The 24,241-nt window shown below is 34.7% G+C and overlaps 2 protein-coding genes and 2 non-coding genes across 5 annotated transcripts; 3 read left to right on the forward strand and 1 right to left on the reverse strand.

Annotated features, from left to right (window-relative positions):
* Positions 1–80: 80 nt before the first annotated feature.
* LOC145222857 (E3 ubiquitin-protein transferase MAEA-like) lies at positions 81–6,543 on the reverse strand. Its single transcript, XM_080089080.1, has 9 exons — positions 6,282–6,543; positions 5,750–5,935; positions 5,234–5,302; positions 4,872–5,006; positions 4,307–4,506; positions 3,196–3,253; positions 2,565–2,749; positions 1,506–1,695; positions 81–602 (listed from the first exon to the last, which is right to left on the reverse strand). Exons 1-9 carry the CDS (start codon positions 6,333–6,335, stop codon positions 507–509), a joined length of 1,173 nt encoding a protein of 390 aa, XP_079945206.1. The 5' UTR covers positions 6,336–6,543; the 3' UTR covers positions 81–506.
* Positions 6,544–6,622: 79 nt separating this feature from the next.
* Trnae-uuc (transfer RNA glutamic acid (anticodon UUC)) lies at positions 6,623–6,694 on the forward strand. The gene has a single exon. It is a non-coding gene; the product is annotated as a tRNA-Glu (tRNA).
* Positions 6,695–6,702: 8 nt separating this feature from the next.
* Positions 6,703–6,773, forward strand: Trnag-gcc (transfer RNA glycine (anticodon GCC)). The gene has a single exon. It is a non-coding gene; the product is annotated as a tRNA-Gly (tRNA).
* A 602-nt stretch (positions 6,774–7,375) lies between these two features.
* LOC145222989 (anoctamin-7-like) lies at positions 7,376–23,898 on the forward strand. 2 transcript variants are annotated; one of them, XM_080089269.1, is made up of 22 exons: positions 7,377–7,569; positions 7,751–7,859; positions 8,093–8,265; positions 8,455–8,562; positions 8,846–8,982; positions 9,792–9,904; positions 9,987–10,078; positions 10,490–10,625; positions 10,970–11,060; positions 11,614–11,771; positions 13,016–13,236; positions 13,893–13,991; positions 15,559–15,661; positions 16,328–16,439; positions 17,033–17,185; positions 17,837–17,970; positions 18,270–18,475; positions 19,191–19,311; positions 19,754–19,860; positions 20,784–20,915; positions 21,670–21,747; positions 22,365–22,429. In XM_080089269.1, the coding sequence occupies exons 1-21, from the start codon at positions 7,477–7,479 to the stop codon at positions 21,709–21,711; spliced, it is 2,640 nt and encodes an 879-aa protein (XP_079945395.1). In that variant the 5' UTR covers positions 7,377–7,476; the 3' UTR covers positions 21,712–21,747; positions 22,365–22,429. The 2 variants fall into 2 exon arrangements, with proteins under 2 accessions (XP_079945394.1, XP_079945395.1); XM_080089268.1 differs by lacking the exon at positions 21,670–21,747 and having other exon boundaries at positions 7,376–7,569; positions 22,365–23,898.
* Positions 23,899–24,241: the final 343 nt, after the last annotated feature.

Raw genomic sequence — 24,241 nt, forward strand, 5'->3', positions numbered from 1 at the left:
TACGGTGGACTGGAGTTTACTTTGCAAGTAGCAAATCAACAAAACTCTTGAACACGTTTTCTAGTGCTTACAAAATCACATTTTAAGGACGTTGCGTATATTTTGACGTGAATACATACTGCAAAATGGCGTCAAAAGTTCTCTGTGACGTTAAATAAGCACCCCTATACGAACTTTTAAAGCAAGCAATGACCCATATCCCTTTCTGACCACCTTGCGTTATGACCTCATAATGCCTTGCTGTGACGTCATCAGCCAGTCGACGTATTTGGCAAGATAATGCACATACAATGGTTTAGTAATCCAGTCATATCCTTGATGAAAAGATTAATTATTCCAATCCCCAGCGGAATATGATTTTGTGACGTCATTAATCGTGACGTAAATATCAGCAACAATTAATGAAAAAAGTGTTAACATGTAGAGTTGGGTTTTGGGCAAGTTGAAGAAATAATGTCCTGTTCTATCTTGAAAAAAGTTCAAGCCTTCCTATTGGCTGGACAGGGTCACATGACATAAAGCTTTTCCGCGGAACTCAGGTTAAAAGATTTTTTTGTCTTCGGACAAACGACGTTGCCATCTTGGGCAATTTGTGCTAGACCCTAAAACACAAACAAAAATACGCTTAATTGGAGGTCTTATCCATTGCTTGTTGAGAACATGCTGCATTGAACAATACTTGTATTGTGGACTGTTTTCCAACATAGGTTTATCTTGCAATCTTGTATTTAGGTAAATTTGTTTACATGCCAACAATAGGCTGTCATCTAGTTATTAAGTGTTTACCCAGTATTTTATGAAAAATTTTGTTAACAAGACTTATTCATAAACCACAGTACGCCTGGCCCATTGGAAGGCCTCATACCAAATCAGCCGGTCGCCAAGCATTCCCATTAGACAAGGCATAGGCTAGAAAAATCTAGCCGCGGTGGGATTCGATCCCACGATTAATGGGAAATTGGGAATGCTTGGTGACCGGCTGATTTGGTTTATCGCTTTCAATGGGCCTGGCTTACTGTAATTTATATATGAGTGTGCTATGATCAGTGGTCTGCATAGACCAGTGGTTCTCAAACTCGGTTTTCGGGGCCGCATGCGGCTCCCAACTACTTATTTTGCGGCTCGCACCAGACCTCAGAAAACCACCAAACATTGCTATTTTAGCTTTCAAAGTAATAATCATTAGTGATTTTCTTCAGGTTTCGTTTTTTTGCGGCTCTCTACACACATAAAAAAATACCATTTGGCCCCGACAATAAAAAAGTTTGAGAACCACTGGCATAGACGCTTCAGGGCTGATCCTAGTTATAAATTTACGTTCATCTTAACTGATCTATTGCTAATTTTTCCAGAAGTGTAAGAAACATTAATAGTACTACATCATCAAAACAATACCCACTACCAAAGCGACAGCTTAAAATTAGCTGTGATATAAGCTAATGTTGCTGCTAACAACCCATCTAAACAGACAACATACAATTTAACAAACAAAAACATTTGCCTACCTTTTCTCCATACACATATCCATTCGGTAGCATCATAGGATGGTTATGTTCATTCATTAGCTTCCCTGTTATGGAACATATGAGCCTAGATTGGGCACAGTGGGCATATGGAAGTGGTTTTGCAAGTTCATTGAAAAGAGGTGAACAAACTGGACAATCAGTTGACTTTGTTTCATCATTGTAACATTGACTGCGATTGATACATTAGTTAAGGTATATAACATGTTACAAGTGCAAAAGTAGTGAATCAATGTGAAGTTATAGAGTCTAAAATTAATTTATTAAAAATAATCAACTGCAGACAGTGCACAATGTTTTGACCAATACGGTATCATTAGCGCAGCTGGTGATGAGAGATAGGTCGTATCTCTCATCAAACTTAAATTAGGACCCAAACACAAGATTTTATTTCTTAATGGAGGTATGGAATCAATCCCAAACCGTGACACTATTTCATTTACATTTGCTTGTACAGTATGTGGAAAGGTATCTCTTGGCATTTGTGATTCATTGCAAACAAGGTTGAAGGTCACTTACAATGGTTGGTAATGAAAAAAAATGACAGATGTGAAATACCTGGAGACTTCTCAAGACTTGCTGGAAAAAGCATTACTGATGTGGCAATAAAGTTTATGAACCCAATAGTTTTACAGGCAATCAAAGGCTGTAAATTTACATTTTATGGTTTGTAAACTATTTGGGCTACTATTGTTGACACACAAATATAGTAATATTATGGTAGTTAGTTTTACAAAAAATGTAAAAGGGAATTTGGATTTAAACAAAATTTGGGCATTAGTAGTCCAAATTAGAGTGATGTTGCCAACCTACGGAGTATTTAAAAATCAGTGGAATGCACTTTATTTACACGCAAAACATTGGAGGCTATGTAGACAGGCTTGTTTACACAAAAAAAAAATGCAATAGTAAGGAATAGAGTAAATATAGGCCTTATTTAAACTATTCATTCAAACACAAAATGGCTATAGGACTTGATTAATACCTCTTAAACTACAAGTGGTTATGAAAAGCAGAAAGTTATAAACCAACAAAGGATACTGGGTTTTTAGTCCTGCCAATCCAGCCTGTAGGGTAACTTTGAAGACTGAAACATCTCCAAGTTGGTACAACCTGTAGTTTTCGTATCTGAACTGCTCCTTGATATTTTGCCAGCGCGAAATGGAGAAAAGGCTTTTGTACGGTGAAACGTGAGTGTCCGCAGTGAATGCCAACAAACCCATGACCTAAATTCCAAAGGAGTGGACACAAGGAAAACAATAATAACAAAGGTCTGCTTGGTAAGCACAAGTGAAGCATTGCCGCATATGAATACAAAGCAGCGTTAGGCACCATATCAAACCCTTGTTTTAGATCGGTTGTTATTCCTACAATGCTGAAACTTTCTTCAGCCATAATATCGGCCAGAAACCTTATATTAATATTACATTGTAATACATTCTGCTAAACACAATATTCTACTAACTGAGCTTCATTATATTTTAAATGTCAGTTGTCTACAAATTTTATGTCTAAATGATAATTAAGGTAAAACAACAACAGTATCGTTAAAATTTTAAGGCGCAAAACCAAAATTAACGAAATGTGCAAATGTTTTACATACTTTAACATAAAAAGCGTCGTGTGTTGTTTGTTTAATATTAAAAGCAGGTTCAGAATTTTAACCAATTACCTGTTTTACTTCAGCCATTTGACTTTCATCAACAGCGGAGAAAAATTTTCTTGCGTGACTGAAAAAAAAAAAAAAAAAGTTTTCCCAACCAAATATATCACAACTATATTTTTTTTTAAAACTGATTTACATGAGGTCAAGTTTTAATTGGACCTTAAAGTGGGTAAGTCAAAATTCAGGCACATCTATATTAGTTGTTGTTTGTTTTATTGATAATGTCTGTGGGTGAAACAATGCTTTGTTGTTTTATTTCTGTTCTATGTGGGTGTCATATTTGTCTTATGACACCTCTATTAGAATATCATCTACATTCAAATGATGAACTCAACAAATATATATTTTTCCACATAATGCAAATAACTAGAAAATTTCCTTGTTATAACCAGTGCGAAACAAAAAGAATTTGCAATTACCACTTTCAGTGCGATTGACATATATTTACGTCAAAAGACGTTTTGCATAGAGTGTGGATTGACAGAAATTTTTGTTAAAAGTTTTTGATAAAAAATTTGACTGCCTGTTAATGTACGTCGAGACCAAACAGCCCACACCAAAAATGAGTGATCGGCGTGTGTCTGGGGCAACACTTAGTGGGCTTTAAACTTGATTATATAAATGGTCTCTTGTTACATAACGATGTAACAAAACCGACTGTTGTTGCAAAGGTATGAGGTATTTTTATTGTATAAATTGCTTTGTGCTCTATCACAGCCAAATATTTGTTTGTTTTGGATATGGTGTACAAAACAAGCATTACTTTCTTTATAATTCGACAAGGTTTGCAATTATGCACAATAATTGAAACAATCAACAAAAACCCGCACTGAACACAGGTTTGCATGATTGCTGGCCGCACTGAAAGCGTTAAATGAATTGCGTTTCTCAACCTCAATTGTCTGTACTAAATAAGCCATTCAACTTTAGCTTTGTGCTAGAGGAAAAAGAATAGAACTCACAACCCTGCAGGCAAAAGGCAGATGCTTAAACAAATCGGCCACATTGCCTGCTGTTAATTAGCATCAACAACATGCACTAATTTTAGGTCCAAAAAATGTTGTTGTTTACCAAAAATAAATTGAATTTACTAGTAATAAGAGAGTGTATTACTTACTTGACTGCCTCCATTCTTCGATTTTTTCGAATCAGTTCAATAAATTGTTGCATGTGTAGATTGAATTCTAGACTACTCTTTAGTTTTCGAAGTCTTGATCGGTTGTCATGGCACCAAGCAAGACATCTCTCACATTCCTGTTTATCCAGTGTCATTTCCACTTCCCAGGCAGTGATAAAAACTTCCGTGTTCACTAAATCCTGAAAATCAATGAAACTTTACCAAATGGGGGAACTGTAAAAAAACTGTTTTTTTTCTGCTGAATAAAACATCAAATATAGTCCAAGTCAAAACGGTAAATTAAAATGTGCAACAAAAAGTTTTAAAGTCAATATCCATTGTTGTTTAGAAATGCAAAACACATCAAAAAGCTTGTAATATTACTGTAATCATAGTCTTACTTCACATCTGTTTCCACAATTTTCCCGAAAAATGCAAACGAAAAAACCTTCTAGTATCAGCATGATGTAAAAAAATTTAATGAATCAATGTGTGTACAGGCACTAACTGTTTAGAGTTTTGTGCATATAAAAGTTTTAGGCTCCAATTAAATCCAAATGCTTACTGAGATATTTGATTCCTTTGCAAGTTTGAGAGCACTGTCATAAAATCCACAGCGCAGAAGATGGTCAACTACCATACGGTCAAAGCGAGTTTTTCTCCACTGTTCCACCATACTTGGTATAGGACTGGCATGCTCCTATATATATAACACAGGCAATTCTGGTTAAAATCTCTTTATACCATGCGCGTCTTCTTGTAGTTTTCTGATTTTTTTAACTTATAATATCTAATAGTTTAGAAATTAGTATGCAATAAAACGGATTACAATAAAAACAGAAGTTTGTGAATAACTGGAAGTATCTGTATTTATTATGAGCAATATAATGTATATGGGATTTTATTTTTGCTGAATAAAAATCCAACCTTAAGGTGTTCTATTCTCCGTTTGCACAGTTTAGCACTGGCCTCTTCAAGTTCTATGGCATCAGCAGCCTAAAGAATAACAGCACAGTGTAAAAGAAACATGGTAATATCAAACATGCACAAATTTGTTTGATCCTGCAACCAGTGGTGAGATTCAAATTTTTTGTCAGCCGGTTCGGTCACAAAAGTCATATTTTTTAGTCGGTTCTGTTACAAAAAGTCCATTGACAGTAATCAGTAATGCTAACCAGTTCACTGATATCAGAAAATTTCGTGAGACGGTTCTATAGAACCGGTGCGTTCCAGCTCAACCCCACCACTGCCTACAACACCAATCTTTACAAAAAAAGTACATTCTTAAAAGTATGATATAAATCATATAACGCATGTTGTGACAAAACTGATTTTCAGCCAATGACTCGAATAGAGTAAAATATGTAAATTAGTAATATTCATGCATATATGAAAAACAAATAAGGTCTATGGAATTAAACATAGCAAAATTTAAAGTTTCACCTTTCGTTTCATAGAACTTAGTTTTTCTGCAACGCCATCAAGCATTGTTGCCACATAACCGTTTGTGGCATTACCAGACTCCATACATTTTTCGATTTCTGTCAATGCACTTGCCAGGCTATGGAACTCTCTGTCAAAAGTTTTTTGTGCAGAACGAAAACGCTTGTTCAACAACTCATATGGCACCTACAAATAATATAGCACACATTAAGTAATCAGTTTGCTTAAGTTAAATTTTTAGGACAGTCATTTTTAATTGCATTTAAATTACATTCGTATTGCAACAATACGATTTAAACTCTTTGTTTCTAGGTATAGTAAAATTTTAAGCAAAGTCAAACAATAATTTAAAAAATACACAAAGCAAATTAACAACAAAATAGTTTAAAGAGACATTTTGTAGGCCAGCAAACAAGAATTTTAAATTCCTTGTAAGTTAAATTAAGTTATAAGTATCCACTTTTTGAATAATATTAAACAACACATACAAGATAGGGTACAAAACAAATGTAGAATGTTATGTATGTCATACTTTAAGCGTTCCATATTCTTGTACTTTTAGGTCCATTCCGCCGGCGGTTGACATCCTTCAAATTCAAAACAATTCTGTCGTCCAAAAACTTGAAAAAAGACAAACTATGTACAAATGTCAAACGACAAAAACAGTTTAACAGAACAAAGTGGAACAAATGATCTACGTTAAGTCAGAATCCGAATGCAGCGAAGAGCATTTCATGAAACAAATCAGGCTCAAATGTCAAAATGTGGGCCACGCTCATTGCACTTCTTGCTATCAGCTGACGATATAGGAGAAATGCCCTTTTATTTTCGTCTATCGAACATAGTTACTTTTTTCGTGAGCGACTCTCGTCCTCCTACATGGTCTAGTGGTTAGGATTCCTGGCTTTCACCCAGGCGGCCCGGGTTCGATTCCCGGTGTAGGAAGGTTCTTAGCATTGGTGGTTCAGTGGTAGAATCCTCGCCTGCCACGCGGGGGGCCCGGGTTCGATTCCCGGCCAATGCAATCTTTTGATTTTTTTTAAATACATCTACAAACATTAACACCCTCTTTTTTAACGCCCATTTAAGACTTGACAATTACATCAGGAAGTTGTTAGAATATGGTCTTAAAAACAAGTGGCCTCTTCACGCAATGTTTGTGCTTTTTCCTAGCAAAAGAAACTTATTTCAGCTCAAATTCTAGGTTAAAAATACGACTAAACTTGTTTTACTGAAGTTTTACGGGTACTTGTATGCTGCCCTTCGTCATTTTGTAGGTGAAATATTTATGTGTATAAATCTAGTTATTTAAATCGTGAATAATTTAGGGTGTAAAAAACTTTTCTTTTCGCAGGTTTTTCAGATACAAAACACAGAAGTTTGCAAAAGCTGTAATTTTAGATGTTATAGTAACTATTAATTGCTTTGTATTAAATTGCAACTGTTGTTCATTTTTATTTGCTTTCCGGCGCTTGCACGCTTCATTGCGCATTAGCTTCACGCTTGAACACACTCAAAAACATATGTGTTTAAAACAACATTTCGTTTTTGTGAACTGGATTTTTGCATTGCAGAAGTAACTTACACAGCTGGTTTAACGACTACACTAGTCTATTTTAATTCAAGTATTTTGTGTTGTTTTATGGCAGTCAGGAATATGTGAATTATGTTTTGTGTACTAATAAGATAACCAACAAGGTTACATGCTAAAACAGTAGTGTCACGAAATGGAAAAGTTTAAATCTCATTTTAAAAATTTTGGTGCAAGTAGTTCTAAAGAAGAGAGAATTCCAATATTAAATGTGACAGATGTTGAGAAAGTGAGTTAAAAAAAGGAAATGTTATATTTTTTAAATAAATGTCTGTTAAAAATGTAAAAAAAAATTCAACAAAAATTGTATAATCAAAAATTTGGTTTAGAATCATAATTATCTTTTAGTCAGAAATTGCTACACTGTTTTGCATTATAATTATAATTTTTTTGTAATATTTTGTTAAAAGGCTGAAGAAGATAATGAGAATGAAGGAACTGGAGCAAATGTTTCAGACGATGTGTTCAGAAGTGAATCAACGTTAAACAACTTTTTTGAAGATGGTGTTACGAAAATTGGTAAACTTGGATTTTGAGAACAAATATCAATATTTTGATAACAGCAAAACCCACAAAATTAAACATTTTTTGCAGTCAATAAAAAATAATAATAAAGTTCATAAAAAAAATCCAAAGTTGGTTTGTAAATATTTATATAGGTAACAATTAAAAAAAATTATTAAATTCCTGATAAAAAAAAAAACATGAAAGGTAAAAATGTAAATATTGTTATCTGAAAAAATTCTTTGTAGACTTTGTGCTGGTTTATGAGGAGACAATTAAAAAAAAGAAGTCACAAGATCGAAGAATGACCATGGAAGAAATGAAAGAAAGAAAACGAACTAAAAATCGAGAGGAGTTGCATCAAAGGTGGAGGAGCAAATTTATCAAACATTTAAGAAGACAAGGATTATTAATAGATGAGGTATGAATGCTTCACAGCCTTAATGAGACAACACATACTAACAGTGTACAAAAAAATAAGTATAGAAATATTTTAAAAAATAATCATAAACCTACAATAAAAAAATGTGTGGTTTAATAGTTATAGCAAAAGAGTTAATTTGTCGTTGGTTTGTGTGCATACTGATTTTTTTAATTTGTGTTTTTTAAGGAACGCACTGCTGTGCCAGAAAAAGTAATTCACTTTCTTAAGATAAATTGTCCATGGCACTTGCTGACTTATTATGCTGAGGAGCTGAACATAAGAGCACCATTACAGGTGATTAACACAATAATAAATTAGAAAAAAAGTAATATTATAAGTAACATTTTTTTTAATCAAACTGAATCAATATCATAATAAATCATTTTTTTAATATTTGAAATTAATACAGTCCAGCTAATTTGCTATTGTAAAGAGATTTTATTGTGTAAGATTAAAAATTCCTTTATGTGCCAAAAACTGATTACTTGAAGCTTAAACAGTTGTTTTCAGATATGTGTAAAAATCCAGTCTGAAACTGATTACCAGAAAATTAAATATAAAAGTATTTTGTTTTAAGTTGCGTCAGTACCAGAGCCATCAATGGTCTGGCACACTTCTCAGCAAACTTCGATTACCAAACAAAATGAAATTGGAAGTCCCAAATAAACCCAAGTTGTTTTTCACCTGCACCTTCAGAAAATCAAAGCAGGCAAAGTGAGTGCAACCAAGTATTTATGCACAAAAAAACAAACAGAATAACTTATTGTAATTTGTAATACTGAATAAGTTTTAAACTGTACAAAACTTTTAGTTAAAAACCACTTTATTTAAACAACATTTTTAACGCAACAAAAATATTATAGGGCTTGTTTAAATACTGGTTTATCAGTAGCAACTATGTTTCAGTTGCTTTAAAAAAATATAGGGCTTGTTTAATACTGTGTTATTGCTTCCTAAAAGTTTATCAATAGCAATTATGTTTCAATTGCTTTTAAAAAATATAGGGCTTGTTTAAATACTGTGTTATTGCTTCCTAAAAGTTTATCAATAGCAGCTATGTTTCAGTTGCTTTAAAAAAATATAGGGCTTGTTAAAATAATATTTTATTGTAGCTTTAAAAGTTTGTCAGCAGTTAGGTTTCAGTTGCTTGAAGCTTCCTTGTCGTATGTGGTAACTGATTGGCAGTTAGGTATTGGCTATTTACTGTTATGACTTCACTCATACACAGGATATGGGCAACAGGATTTGGTCCCACCCACCCTGCGTCAAACATGTTTAATCTTAGCCGTTTTGATAGCAGAACTGCAAAGACCTAAACTCAAGAAAACGTTTGCATATTCATATCCCACACATATTTTGTTTTTTGCACCCACATAAATTTAGATACTTGGAACAATGAAATGACAGTGCAAAAGCATTCTATGTTAAAATAAATTATTTTTTTCCTGTTTTGCCATTTGTGGTTTACAAATAAACTAGTTTTATCCAAACAAATGTTCTATAATTGTTTTTGTTTTTTTCAGTTTTCTTGGCATTGACAATCCAGATACCTATTTTTCTGATACTGACCGAAGTCGTATAGTTTGGGAAATCCTACAAACCACAGTTTTTGGAAAAAAGAAACGTGCAGAGCTAGGTACAGTAGTTTTAAATTGGTTTTGTGCTCTGAGAAAAGTACTACAAGTTAACTTTAAAATGTCACAAAACACTTTGGTTAGGAATTGAACGACTGCTGCATGAGGAAATATTTGATGCTGCATTTCCTCTTCATGATGGCCCATACAAAATAAAGAAACCTATAGAAGAAATAGTAAGTATACTCTGCATCAATATTTACCTGAATATATTTTTGCCAAATACCTTACAAATGTGTTTTATCTTAATCATAAACATTACTGCCAAAGTACTGGTGTATATAGAATCTATCCTGCAGACATTTTTAAATTGCACTGATGAAGACAACAGAGATTATTGAAACGTCTGCACGATGTATTCTATATACATTAGTACTGTGGCAGTACGTTTATGATTAAATTACTTTTCAAGTACGTGTTTAGTGTTCCTAAGTGTTTTATCTTTTGTTTGTTATTAACCTGTAAAAAATCTGAATTGTGAAAAGTTTTTTCTACAAATTGCAGCTAGTATAATTAATGCTGGCAATTGTAGTTGTTTAAGGATTGTTTCTTATCAAGAATTTGTTTTAATTTCGTTTTGGTTTTAGGACCCAACAACTTTAAACAAGCGCCAGATTTTATATGAGTATTGGGCCAGATGGGGGCGGTGGTACAAATATCAACCACTTGATCACATAAAGGATTATTTTGGCGAAAAAATTGGAATCTACTTTGCTTGGCTGGGTATGTCTACAGTATAACCTAAACTATTTGTTACAAATGTTTTTGATACGTGTGCAATTTAAAGTAAATAAAAAAAGGTTTAAGTTTATTAGTAGTGATTTCAGTTTAAACATTGCTTAAGTATATTGACACCTTTGTCACAAAACTGTAAAATATACTAAAAATTAGTCATTAAAAATAAAAAACCAGCATGGTAATACCACAGACATATGTCTGGATTTTGTTTTCAAATAACCAAACATTTTGCGAAAAAAAGACAATGCGGCATAGCCCACCCTCTACAGAGCATATGTTGCCATATTCTTTTCCTGATCAAAGTTTTGAAATCAATCATTTCATGACAGGTTTCTACACTGCCTGGCTCCTTCCTGTCGCTGTGCTGGGACTAATTGTTTTTCTCGGAGGTCTCATTGGCATTAACAGCAACAAGGAAGCGTCAGTAACAACAACTTTGATAGATTTTGACACTGATTTTTTGACATGATACATTCCTTTAAGATTAGTGTTGGCTATATTTTAACATTTCTTTTTTACATTAAACAAAACAATTTAATGTTTGGAACACTATATACAGATCTTTTAATAAGTTTAATGACGAAAATATCGACACTTTGAACATTAAAGCATGCTGCTTTTTGTGTCTATTTGGGGCCTTCATTTTTCTCATCAATTTTATTGTTTGTTCTACAAAAAAAATCAGTATTTATCATTTTGTTATTGTTCCATATTGCTTATTTGTAACTGAAGCTATTGACTTTAATAGTAAACAAAACTGCCATATAATTTCAATAATAAACACACTTGATTCAAAACAAAGTGAGATTACTCCTGAAACCTTTGCATTAATATTAATGACTTTTCCCCAATCAAGTTAAAAAATAACATGTGTTTGTAATTCCTAATACTAACAAATACTGTTATCATACATAGAGTGCCGAACCAACAAAAAAAACAGTACACACTGATTGCAACATGTTTGTTTATTCAGGGCTGAAATTTGCAACAGTGGCAATGCATATATGATGTGTCCCATGTGCGATACCTGCAAAGAATGGGCATTAAGCAAGACATGTATAATGGCAAAACTCTCATTTCTATTTGACAATACTGGAACTGTCATATTTGCCATTATAATGTCTTTCTGGGGTAAGTATATTAATTTTGGTGTAGCAGTAGTTAACTACAGCATGATTTTTTCTTTAAATAGTCATGATAACTGGAAAAAGTCATTCATGATATTTATGAATGAATTCAGTATTTGCTGCGCATTTTTTCATACAAATCCTTCAGATTGCAGTCATTTTTTGCATTCATTTCCGTTTTAAAATACAACCCTAAATAAAAAAGAATTAGGCAAAATTTTAGCAGTAGCAGCATAACCATTTACTTAGCTGGTTGTCCATAAACTACTAAAACTAGAAACAAAAATTGATAAGATTGTCAGATTTGTTCAAAGTTACATGACTCATATCAACATTGGGTATCAACCCCCAAAGTGTCGTTGGCACCATAGTATCTCCTAATCTAATGAATAATGTATAAGTTTGGCCCCCCTGGTAAATCTCATAAGCTCTGCCATTTAGGATCGCTCACTATACACAAAACCACATTCATGAAAAATTTATAGTGACATTTTTCTGACAAAATCCTGTTAAGGGTTGTTAGTTTTTCATAAGGAGCCAAGGCATATTTTTATGTCACTACCACAAAGACAGTATTTCAATAACAACTCATCTCACAGGCCATGATTTTCATATAGGCTACCTACTGTTAAATTGTGGTTGATTTATCCTTACAGCCAAAATATAGTTTTTAATTCAACGGTTTCCATGTACAGACTTTATCAGGACATAATCAGACCTATCTCCCACATCTCAATGGGGAAATCCTATTTGTTGTTTCCTCATACAATGTGAAAATTTCCCAACCTTATTTATTTCCCATATGTCTGAAATAGACTGTAGCAAATTAGCAAATAGCAAATTGCTTTTTAAAGTATTGTTTTGTTTGTCTTTTGGATGATAATACAAATTTAGTTATATATTTGGTCTGTTAAACAATATTTCACAATTACAAACAAATGAACCTAGTTTGGATATTTTAATAGACCACACAGTGCTTTTTTGCATAAGTTTTACAATTTAAACATAAAATTGCCGTTTCGACACTATTAACTTTTTAAGACACTATACACATTACTATTTAACAAAATGTAAAAAACACTATGTACTTCAATAGATTTTAACTACATTTTTAGCTTGATTGTGTTTATGTGGGTCCATAGAAATATATGTTATTTACATCTCAAGACAACTGCTTGACGTAATATTTGCATAAATGTTAATGTTACAAAATTCTTTCCCAGTTTTTAAATTTGACTTATTTTTCAGCGGTCTTTTTTCTTGAGTTTTGGAAACGTAAAAGTGCAAACCTTGCTCACCACTGGGAGGCGATAGGGTTTGAAGAAGAGGAAGAAAAACCTCGTCCTGATTATTGCGCTCGTGCCCCGATGTTGGAGGCCAACCCCATAACAGGGATAATGGAACCTCATTTTCCACCCAAGCAAAGAATCAGACGAATGTTAACTGGGTTTGGAATTCTACTTATCATGGTGAGATATGCTTGGCACTAGTTTAATTTCTCCGCTAAGATTAGCACGATCTCTTTATGAAGTCAATAACTTTAGTCCAGTGGTGGGATTCCAATTTTTTGTCAGCCGGTTCTATCACAAAAGTCATATTTTTCAGCCAGTTCTGTTACATAAAATCCATCAACAGTAACCAGTAATGCTAACCGGTTCGCTGATCTCATAAAATTTAGTGAGACGGTTCTATAGAACCGGTGCGAACCAGCTGAATCCCACCACTGCTTTAGTCCCAAATTGTGACCCCAGGTTATAGTAATGTTTGCACAATAATACAAACTATGCAGATGGTGTTATCTGTTGCAAAGTATATAAAGCCAATATAGTTTTAGGAACACTACACGTAGACTTGAAAAGTAATTTGATCATAAACCTGACTGCCAAAGTACTGGTGTGTATATACATCATGCATACGTCACCTGCACTGCTGATGACTACAGAGTTTGTTAAAACGTCCGCCTGATGTTCTATATACACCAGTACTTTGACAGTTATGTTTATGATTCAAAAAATATTTAAAGCCATTAAACAACAAATACAACATTTAAATTATTACATTAGTTGGTGGATACAAAGTTTTTGCTGTTATTCTCGTTTATTGATTTTTGACTTTTGTCTTTTAGCTTTCTGTGGTGATAATATTTGTGGTGTCTGTGATCTTGTACAAGTGCATTGTGGGAGTGGTGATGATCCACAGTCACATGAAATTTCTTCATGGCCAGGTAATAATAAAGAGTGACCAATGTTGTTTTAGTAGCTATGTATTAATAATTTAAATCTAATAAATTTGAAATTTAAATGTTGTGTAAACAGTCCACAGTGTGAAAATGAAATTTGTGCAACTATTGTTTATGAATGTCAGATAATCTTCTGATCTTACCAAAGTGTACTTTTTTATGTTTTAAATAATCCTAATAAAAAGTATAATGAAAGTCAATATTTATGTGTCCCCTTCCCTGAAGGGGACACATATTGTTTTTGTCCGTATTTTTTTCTTCTTTTTTTCTTTTTTCTGTCTAACGCCGGTTTGTGAGACGCGTTTGGTTAAGAAAGAGTGCTTCAAATTTATTCAAATTTACAGGGATGTTAGATAATAATCCAAATTTGATCCTCCTGAAGTTTGACCCCGTTTGACCCAGCGGTTCACCCACAGGCCCCCTAAACGTAAAATTTTTAACGCTGGTTTTTATCGCTCGTGTGGTAAAGAAGGAGTGCTTTAAATTTATTCAAATTTGGACATATGTTAGTTATTAATCTGAACTTGATCCTCTAGAAGTTTGACCCCAAATGACCCAGAGGTTCACCCACAGGCCCCCGAAACGTAAATGTGTCTAACGCTCGTTTGGTCAAGAAAGACACTGTAGGCAGAAGTACCAAGAAAGTAACTCACTGGTTTACGATAGCGGGAGGGCTCAGCTTGACGTCGGCCAGACGTTTTACGAGACGTCGTTTCAGTGATTAGAAATCAGCTGTTTTGCACAGCAATGCTATGTCGTTTTATTAAGTTATCACTCACATTTTTAGTTTTGGCGAAGGTTTTACACCTATGACGTGATTTAAACCTAATAACCGTGCTTCGGTTTTGTCTATGTCAAGAAAAACTTTGTTTTTCAAAGAAAAGATGAAAAAATTAACTTGACTTTTTTGCCAAATAAATGTTTTTTTAAATGCTCGTTGTCAGGTTGGCCGCCGCATGATCACGGGTTACTTAAGGTCAACTAGTCGGTATTACAAACACAGTTCAACTTTCTTCATAACGTAGCGTTTTTTGACAATTAATTTAGGAGTCAATACTCAAGGCATGTATAAATTAGCCTTAACAGTATTGTTGAACACTAAGGACGGCATGCTATTGAAAACGGTGTCAAAAGATCAAACAGTCGTTTGGCGTGTGCACACTGAGAGGTTACTACAGGTCAATGGTACTCGTTTTGCGAAACAAAGTTAAATGAAAAACAATTTGTTATGTATACACTTAATAATAGTGCAAAAAGAATACGAACAATTTTTTTGATTGTTGGGTTAATGCTTTCTAAAAATTTGTCCTTAAGAATCTAAAAATCACCGCAACATTTGTTTACTGTAAATCCGCACAAACGCGCGTATGGGGGCCCATTTGTTTTTGTTAACAAAAACAATCATATGTGTAGATCAAATGATGTGTATAGTAAATTGGAAAATATCGTATAGAATATATAAAATGGAAGTATATCAGAAAGCCACTCTTCAAGTTTAAATTATGTTCTTTCTGTGATTATCCTTTTAAACATGTATAAATTTTTAATGCAGTCTTCAACTTTGACATCATTAACTGGAGCTGTGATCAATTTGATCCTTATTATGTTGATGTCAAACGTCTACACAGCAGTAGCTGAATGGTTGACAAAATGGGGTAAGTTAGTTGATTCAAGTTTATTCCACTTGGTTAAAGTGCACATAGCCACACAAATGCATTAGAACAGTGTTTCACAACCTTGGTACGCAGCAGCTTTTCTGGTATTCTGCAAGTAGCTTTCTGTCACACCCAATTTAAGTTGGATCAATAATTGCAACTCAACTGTCCCAACTGATCATCCCTGTCTTGGGGCAAAACTAGTGTCTTGGACATTGTTTTGTGTTTGCTAACCTAGCTGGTTTCGGAAAACATGCTAACCTGATCAAAAAAATATACCATCTCTTGTACTCCCCATTGAAACAGGGTTTTTGTGGTATGCAGTGATAGAAAAAGTAGTCTTGTGGTACGCAATACTATAAGGTTGAGAACTATTGGACTAGAACAATTATCAAGTCAAAAATAGCTGCTCGACAACATTATATTTTCCCCCTTTTCTTAACACGGGTAAGGTTCAACCCATATTAGAGGAAGTAGGAAACAGAGGTAAATTTGGCAAGATTGAGGTTAAATACCTGTTGACAAGAAATGTTACAACATTCAAAGCATAGTAAGCAAAAATTATTTTGCATTTCAGCATTGCACGTAAACAAGTGAGGTAGTTTGTGTTCTGTTTAACCCAATAAGGAAGTAGTTTTAATTTTAATGAGTCGTGTTTTTCCCCAGAAATGCACCGGACACAAACTGGTTACGAAAATGCCCTAACATTAAAAGTATTCATTTTCCAATTTGTCAACTATTACTCCTCAATTTTCTACATTGCCTTTTTTAAAGGAAAGTAAGTGTACATAACATTTTTGTTTTGTTTTTTGAAGGTCTCAGTGCAAATAAACTGTAATTGAGTACCCCTTTATATGACTTTAATCGTTAGATAAGCCTCCTATTAAGTAAAGTATGTTATTTATTTCTTTTTTTACGGCAATCAGATAGCATTTTTGTTTTGTTTTTTGAAGGTCTCAGTGCAAATAAACTGTAATTGAGTATCCCTTTATATGACTTTAATCGTTAGATAAGCCTCCTATTAAGTAAAGTATGTTATTTATTTATTTGCATTGCATTTCCATTTAAAGAAAATAAACATATTTTTAGACACTTTATTGTTTCAAAAAAACATTACTTCTTCACCTTTGAGGTGGAACTATAAGCTTAGAGATAATAATGCAATCTGTTTGCTAGTAAAGCGAAGGACTGCGACGATTCGTAGTCATTAATTCACGACTGCAGGAAATTTCAGAGTAAAAAACACGAAATTATTCGCTGTATTTTATTTAAACCATCAGCAATACGAAAATATTACCCAGTCGAGGGTTATGCAAAAGTAACTGTCAAAATGCAAAGGCTTTTTATTGCTGATACTTACAACCTTTTTAGATTAGTTGGATATCCTGGACATTACGATACGATGTTTGGGATTCGTAATGAAACATGTGGAAGCGGTGGGTGCCTTATCGAACTGGCACAGCAGTTGTTTATCATTATGGTTGGCAAGCAGGCTATTAATAATGTACAAGAGTTAGTCATCCCGTAAGTATATAGTTTAATCAATGTGCTGCTGTAATCAGAACACATAACTCACTAAGGTCCATGTTTACTGGCCTTATTTAAGCGAGTTATAATATTTCGCTGTTGTTTTTATTTATGGTCGTTTTGAAGTGGAAAAATATATGTTGTTTTTCCAGTTTTCAAACTATAGAAAAACTACCACCTATACCCCTTAATAGCAAGGCTATGTCCTGTAACGTACGGAACTAACAAAACAAAGCAAAATTCGTTGTATTTTGTACAATACTGTAGTCAAGGTATGAGAGTGCCTAAGCTTCGAATTGTGGTTTTGTCCTGTTAATGTTCTAAAGTGATTTCGGTTTCAATTTTCAAAAGCACGCAATGCCGGTGATTTAACGGACTTTTTTAGAGCGTATTGTCAATGTAGCCTTCCGTCAGGCCTGCTCCCGCGAATACCGTAACATTATTTTAAAAATAGTGTTCGCTTGATGTTTATACATACAATAGTTTAGAACGACAAACGAACAACACCAAATATGTGAATAGTATTTTCGAAAATCGCTAAGGACAGTTTCGCGAATTTTCTAAGCCTATTTAAAAATTAACACTTTCTAGCTTTTAAGTAGTGCAAAACTGTCATCAAATATTCAGTGGCGTTTTTTTCTGTTGCAGAAAGTTTTGGCAATGGTGGCAAACTCGAAAGTTAAAGAAGATCAAAGGCCACGTGAAAAGCAGGACACCTTGGGAAAGAGATTATAACAAACTTGCAGAATTTTCTGGTCTTTTTGACGAATATCTCGAGATGGGTAAGTTTGTAAAATGGTCAAAAAATTGACTTTAGTGAGTTTTCTTCTTGAAAAAAAATACAAACCGTGAAAATGATTTTTCCTATAGTCTGGTTTAGTTATTGTTGACGCCAAAAAGTTGCATTTCCCCGCAAAAAAAGTCGTAATGACGTCACTGACTGGTGACGTCATCAACACGCAATTTTTATCATGTCGTCATAAGATGAGAAACACTCTAAATTTTTACATTTACAATTCATTAACATCTAAAATCAGTGTTTCCAAAACCATAAAAATAAAAACATACGATTTCTATGTAGTACTGCAGTTCGGCTTTATTACAATCTTTGTGGCTGCCTTTCCACTGGCCCCGGTGTTCGCGCTTCTCAATAACTGGATTGAGATTCGTCTGGACGCCAGCAAACTTGTGTGTGAAGTGAGAAGACCCGTAGCTCACAGAGCGGAGAACATTGGCATCTGGTACGAGATCCTAGACGCTCTTGTCCAAATCGCGGTCATCACAAATGTAAGTGTGGACTTTTTCGAACCCTAGTGCTAATTGATATGCGTCAATAGTAGAATTTTATGATTAAATCCCAATTTAATTTCTTTTTTTAAGTTTACGCGTCCAAACTTTTATCTAACAACAGTTTTTACCCTAAAAACACTAGACCAGTGGTTCTTAACCTTTCTCCTTGCTGCACCCTATTGAAATCACCAACCAATTTTCGCACCCCCTGGGTTTTTGTACAGAATAGTCCTAAACAACCTTAATGATTCAGCATCCCCGCACCCCCTAGGAACAGTTCTCATACTCTTTGGGGGTGCGTGCATCCCTGGTAAAGAAGCCCTGCACTAGACGGACAAAAATCACTTGTCACAGAAATAATGTGTAGTGAATAACTTCTATTTCTCGGATAATGACAACGGTTCATGTCAAAACTTGCGCGGTTGGTTTGAGTTGTCAGTCCAATTCACGTTAAACTAATGCAGAGTTGCAAGTCGGGCTGGAATTTTCAGGTAAAGTTTAAATAAAACAGCCTTGAATCGGCCCTGACTTTACACTCGTTATCATTTGTGCAACAATTTCACTAAATTTTAGACTGTTTTGAATCTGGTTCAGGCCAGGTTGTGGACTTGTACTTTCGGGTTTGGGCTCCAATCTCAGGCCCACTTAGAGCTCTTAACTACTTGTTTTAACTTTTTGAAAACATCATTAATTTTCCTTTTTTTCATCTCAGGCTTTTCTCATCGCATTTACATCTGAATTCATACCGAGGTTGCTGTACAAACACGTGGAGAGCAAGGGCAATTTGGATCACTACGTAAATTTCACTCTGGCCTACGCCCCGCATAATGCAGGTTTGGGTTTTAAGCAAACGTGTCAGTTGTGTTTGAAAACTGCACTAAAGACCTTCATCAGTGGAAAAACTAATGAATATCGAATTTATGGGTTTTGTCAACATTGGTGACCGATAAGGGGGAGAAATTGGCAAGGTGTCACTCCCGCCGTTTTACGGAAAATTGCTGTTTATTAAAAGAACCGTCGCAAACTTCTACGAAAGTAACCAGCGCGTTAAAACGGTAATTCCCTTATTATTTTACGTAAAGAACAGTTCGCAACACTACTAATAGCCTTACAACCCTCTAGTCTACACCTTGCGTTGTTTTAATCTGTATTTAGGGCAATAAGTTGGTGCTTCTTTCAGTCATTTAATACTAAACAAACGTACAATCTCGTTTATCATAACTTACTGTTATACAGTGGCTTTAAAAAATATTTCATCACCGCTTTTGTTGACAGGCCTCGGCAACTGTAGATACAAAGGATACAGAGACAGACAAGGCCACCACACTTTATATTATTACCAGCTCCTCGCGTGCAAGCTGGCCTTTGTCATAGTCTTTGAGGTAAAAATAGACATTACTATATATATATGTAAGCGCAAATTCGACTTTTGTGGCTTAATTATGTTAACCAACGGCCGCTGTAGGCTATGTTTCCGTATGTAATACATTACATATGGCACGATAAAATGTAATAGTGAATGAAGCTGGCCTGTTTCGGTAGTTTCTTGTAGCAAAACGAATGTTTAACCAAAAGTCGGCAATTTTTAGCCGCAAAAAGGTGTTTCCACGTTTGGACAAGAGAATTGTTAGTCGGGCCGGGTTTGGGCTTCAGTTTGAATAAAACAGGTTTTTGAATCGGGCCTGACCGACTTTCGGAATTAATTTGGGGTTGTTATAAAAATATCTTGAACCAGAACTCAAACTAATATTGTTACTAAACACGCTGACAAGACGAAGGTTATTCAGCAATATCTCACAGTGGCCCCGCGAGCTGTAGAAGCAGGGTTGCCATCGACACGGAGCCGAAAATAAGGACAACCGAAAAATTAAGTTGCATACGAAACGAAATAAACGTTTTTGAACAAATCTTTGCATTTATACGAGCCATGACATATCGTTTGCGACATTTTTTTGCCAGAAACAGTCTGTTCCAGCAACTCCTTGTTTGTAGAAATTACTTCGTGCATCTCACGACAGCTCAGGTCTAGGTTTGCTTTTATTTGTAGCAGGGATTTGACTTGTAATTGTTGAAAATAAAACAAAATAACGACTCAAGTCAAAAACAAGGACATTTCTTAGAAATAAGGACAATCAATTTTTCTATAACATTGCCCTTTAAATTAGGGACAATGGCATCCCTGTGTATAAGGTTTGGAAACGACTGGTCTAGGAGTTTCATTTATTATTTATGCTACAGTTTTATTGTTTCGATCATACTGAAGTTATAAGAACCACCAAAAACTCACAGTTGCTCTTTGTTTCAGCACGTTGTGTTCTTCATTGGTCGAATGATCGATTGGGGAGTCCCGGATGTCCCTGAGAGTTTGCAGATGAAGATTAAACGGGAGCAGTATTTGGCGAAACAAGCTCTTGCTGATAATAGGGACACAAATATGGTGAGATATTTCATACATTTGTACAGAGGGTTCTGTTGTAAAATTACTAACAGCTAATTGATTTCCGGTTCCAAGTCTTGTAACTATGCGAATGGCGTCATTAATTGCGTCATTTTTAGGTCAGTAATAAATGTTTTTAATTTGGTCAAAAGCAGGTTGTTATTTTTGGGAACTAAAGGCTTTTGTTCTAACATGGTGAAGCAATGACTTATGATTTTTTATGTTTTGCTATTAATCTTTAAGCGAACTTTCTGCTGATTTTGTATGTCACTTTAAAATGCCTTTAAATTTTGTGATTTAAAAGTAATTACCTGTTTTAAATCCTAATCCTAATTATACATACATTCCAAATCACGGAAAAAAATTAAAATTTGATTTGTTGAATTGTTTAGTAAAAAATGTCTTGAATATCTCAAATTGATTTTACATTCAATTTAATTTCTTGTCTATATTTAAAATAATAATAGATTTTCTGCTGATTTTGATTTTAATCCGAATCATAATTATACATACATTCCAAATCACGGAAATTAAAATCTGATATGTTGAATTGTTTAGTAAAGAAATGTCTTTGATTGATTTTACTTGCATTTAAAAGTCTTGTCCGTATTTAAATTGAAAATACCGAAAGCAAATGTTTGTTATATATGTGATCAAAGTCGCCATTATTTGATCAATACTACAATATTTAATGTTTTCTTTTATAAATCCTTTTAATTTTGACAATCTTGCATGAAATAACATCATTATGTAGAAAAACAATGAACCAATGGTGGAGGTGGAAGCAACCGCTTGATTCTTCATTCAAACTGTAAATATAATGAACACCAAGGTGAGGTTTGTCCAAATTATTGTTTGGTGTGCAGTGAATTTTTTTTTGTTAGGCGTTTTTTATTCGATTTTGGGTGTGCTTTGCATGCGATTTTGCTATTTTTTGTAATTTATTTCGAAAAGAAAGTTGACTTCAGCTATTACAGCTTGTGTTCTGTGTAAAGTTGGATTGCACAGCAAATGGGTTTACCTTTTTTTCGAAACTGGTAGAGATGACTTAGCAAACGGTTGTTCCCGGCCGTTTTTGGTGATCGGTACTCGAATAAACTACTGGAAACAACGTATTACAAATGCTTTTATTGGAAAGTTTAAGTCCAACTAGGAACTTTTTAGGCTTTACTGTTTGTTTAAATCGACATTTAAGCACCTGAGGCTACATTAACATCAACAAAACCGCCGAGCCTGTGTAACTCAGTTGGAAAAAAGCGAGTCCCAGAAAGACTCCTGTCGTGGGTTCGAATCCCCCCGCAGGCTAAATGTTTCGATTTTTCTATTCTGTGCCCTTTAGGAATGCTTGGTAACCGGCGGATTGGGTGTAACGCCCTCAATAGGCCTGGCGCACTCGGATCATAAATGTTATGATGTATTCCATTAAAAAAATCTTTTCTGCTAATATAGGAAGTAATGAAGCTTTACCATCGGTCCCTTTCACAAGATTCCTACTACAATAGAGAGAACCCAACGTTTGCAGATACATTCACACCATTTAATAAACTAAAAAATAAATGGGGCCAAGGTGGAGGGGGAGGGCTAGCCCCTATCGACGAGGTGGATTATTTGAGCGATAACCCCCCTCATGAGGAAACAGACCCCGAAAAACTCGAACAGTCCATGTTTTCTGCCTCAACTGATGATGACCCTAAACTTCGTTCCGCTACGGCGCCTTTGGGGTCACATTACACAGATTCTGCTTCTCCGTCACGTGGTCCTGAGTCAGCCAATCAGGCAAAGCGGTTTCCAAAGAAACTTGCTTCGCCGACGCCGTCTCCACAATATTCTGACGCGGGATCTGCGGACTCGGATTCCGGCGTGGTGAAGTCACAAAACCCGATGATTCGTCGAGTCAGTCCGGTGCCTTCACGCTTACTGCAATCCCCTGATGTATCATCCGATGATGCGGACAAAAGCGAAGGCTCACCAGCAAGGAAACGCCATCTGGCGGCAAGACGTAGCAGGGTTAGGCCAAAGAAGTAACAGCTTGTTACCAACAAAAAATTTTTTTGCCTTTTTGGTCATGAGTTCATTTTTTGTGTACGTTACTGTAGTCAAGTCACAATATCCTGCAGTTGTTGATAAACTTTATAGGATAGGAATTATCTTTGTGCAATACCTGTACTCTGAAACGTTTACCTTCTTGGCTATTTTTGCTCATTTCACTTAACAATGTGTGTTGTGATATTTGTAAATGCTAAAAAAGTCTTGTTTCATTGAAGTTACGTTCCAGCCAGCTCAAACTGTTTTGTTCGTTGCTGCTATCATTGCTATGCTTCATTCCAAGTTAGGATTTTCTTTATTGCACTGCAACAACTAGGCCAATTAAAACTGTCTGTCATATAGACATTATTCATTCAAGTACTATTTAAACAACATAACATTGTCTTGTATTTAAATTTTAGGGTTTCAGCATGTTTTACGTTAAAGTGTGCGTCAGAATTTTACCTATGTTTGTGCATTTAGTGCTAAGGCAACGTTCTATTTGAGCTACCAAAAATCCTCGAAGTTTTTCTTAAAAATCCTCTTACACCAAATAACAAAGTAATTTTAGGACATGTTTGTAGATTTTTTATCGTTTAACTTGCTTAAAAACATTGCCAATATTTTGTTGTTGCTGCTGTCGTTTGTAATGCAGCAAATTTGGTTGTGTATCTTTTAGTTTGGTCCTGGAAACTCAGAATTTTATTTTGACATTTTGACATTCCTAGAACTGTAAGTTTCTTCAAAATCTTTGTGCAATGAAAATCCTATTTTATTTTGTATCACTATTTTACCTTATTCTTGAATCTGCCAAGAGAATGCCATTTTTCCTGTAACCAAGTACCTGTAAATAGTTGAACTTTTTTCTTCGCTACCCTTCTTTCTCGAACTTTGTTTTACTTTGTGCATTAAGCAAATGTATAAAATAGATTAGAAAACAAGAAAAACACCTCTAAAATACGTTGTGTATTGACCGTTTAAGAAATACATGTTTGACACCTTTGAAACAGCAAAAACAGTTTTAGCTTAAAAGCATTCAAGGTTGTTTACATTACTGCAGTGGTGAGATTCAGCCGGTTCGCACCGGTTCTATAGAACCGTCTCACGTAATTTTATGAGATCAGCGAACCGGTTAGCATTACTGGTTACTGTCAATAGACTTACAAAACCGGCTGAAAAGTATGACTTTTGTGATGGAACCGGCTGATAAAAAAAATCGAATCCCAACACTGCATTACTGATGTAAAAAAACAGGCAGTAAACTAAAGAAAATTGGACCAATTTACATAATCACATCAAGA

This window comes from Phallusia mammillata, chromosome 4 (genome assembly GCF_965637545.1).
Source record: "Phallusia mammillata chromosome 4, kaPhaMamm4.hap1.1, whole genome shotgun sequence".
Taxonomy (NCBI): Eukaryota; Metazoa; Chordata; class Ascidiacea; order Phlebobranchia; family Ascidiidae; genus Phallusia; species Phallusia mammillata.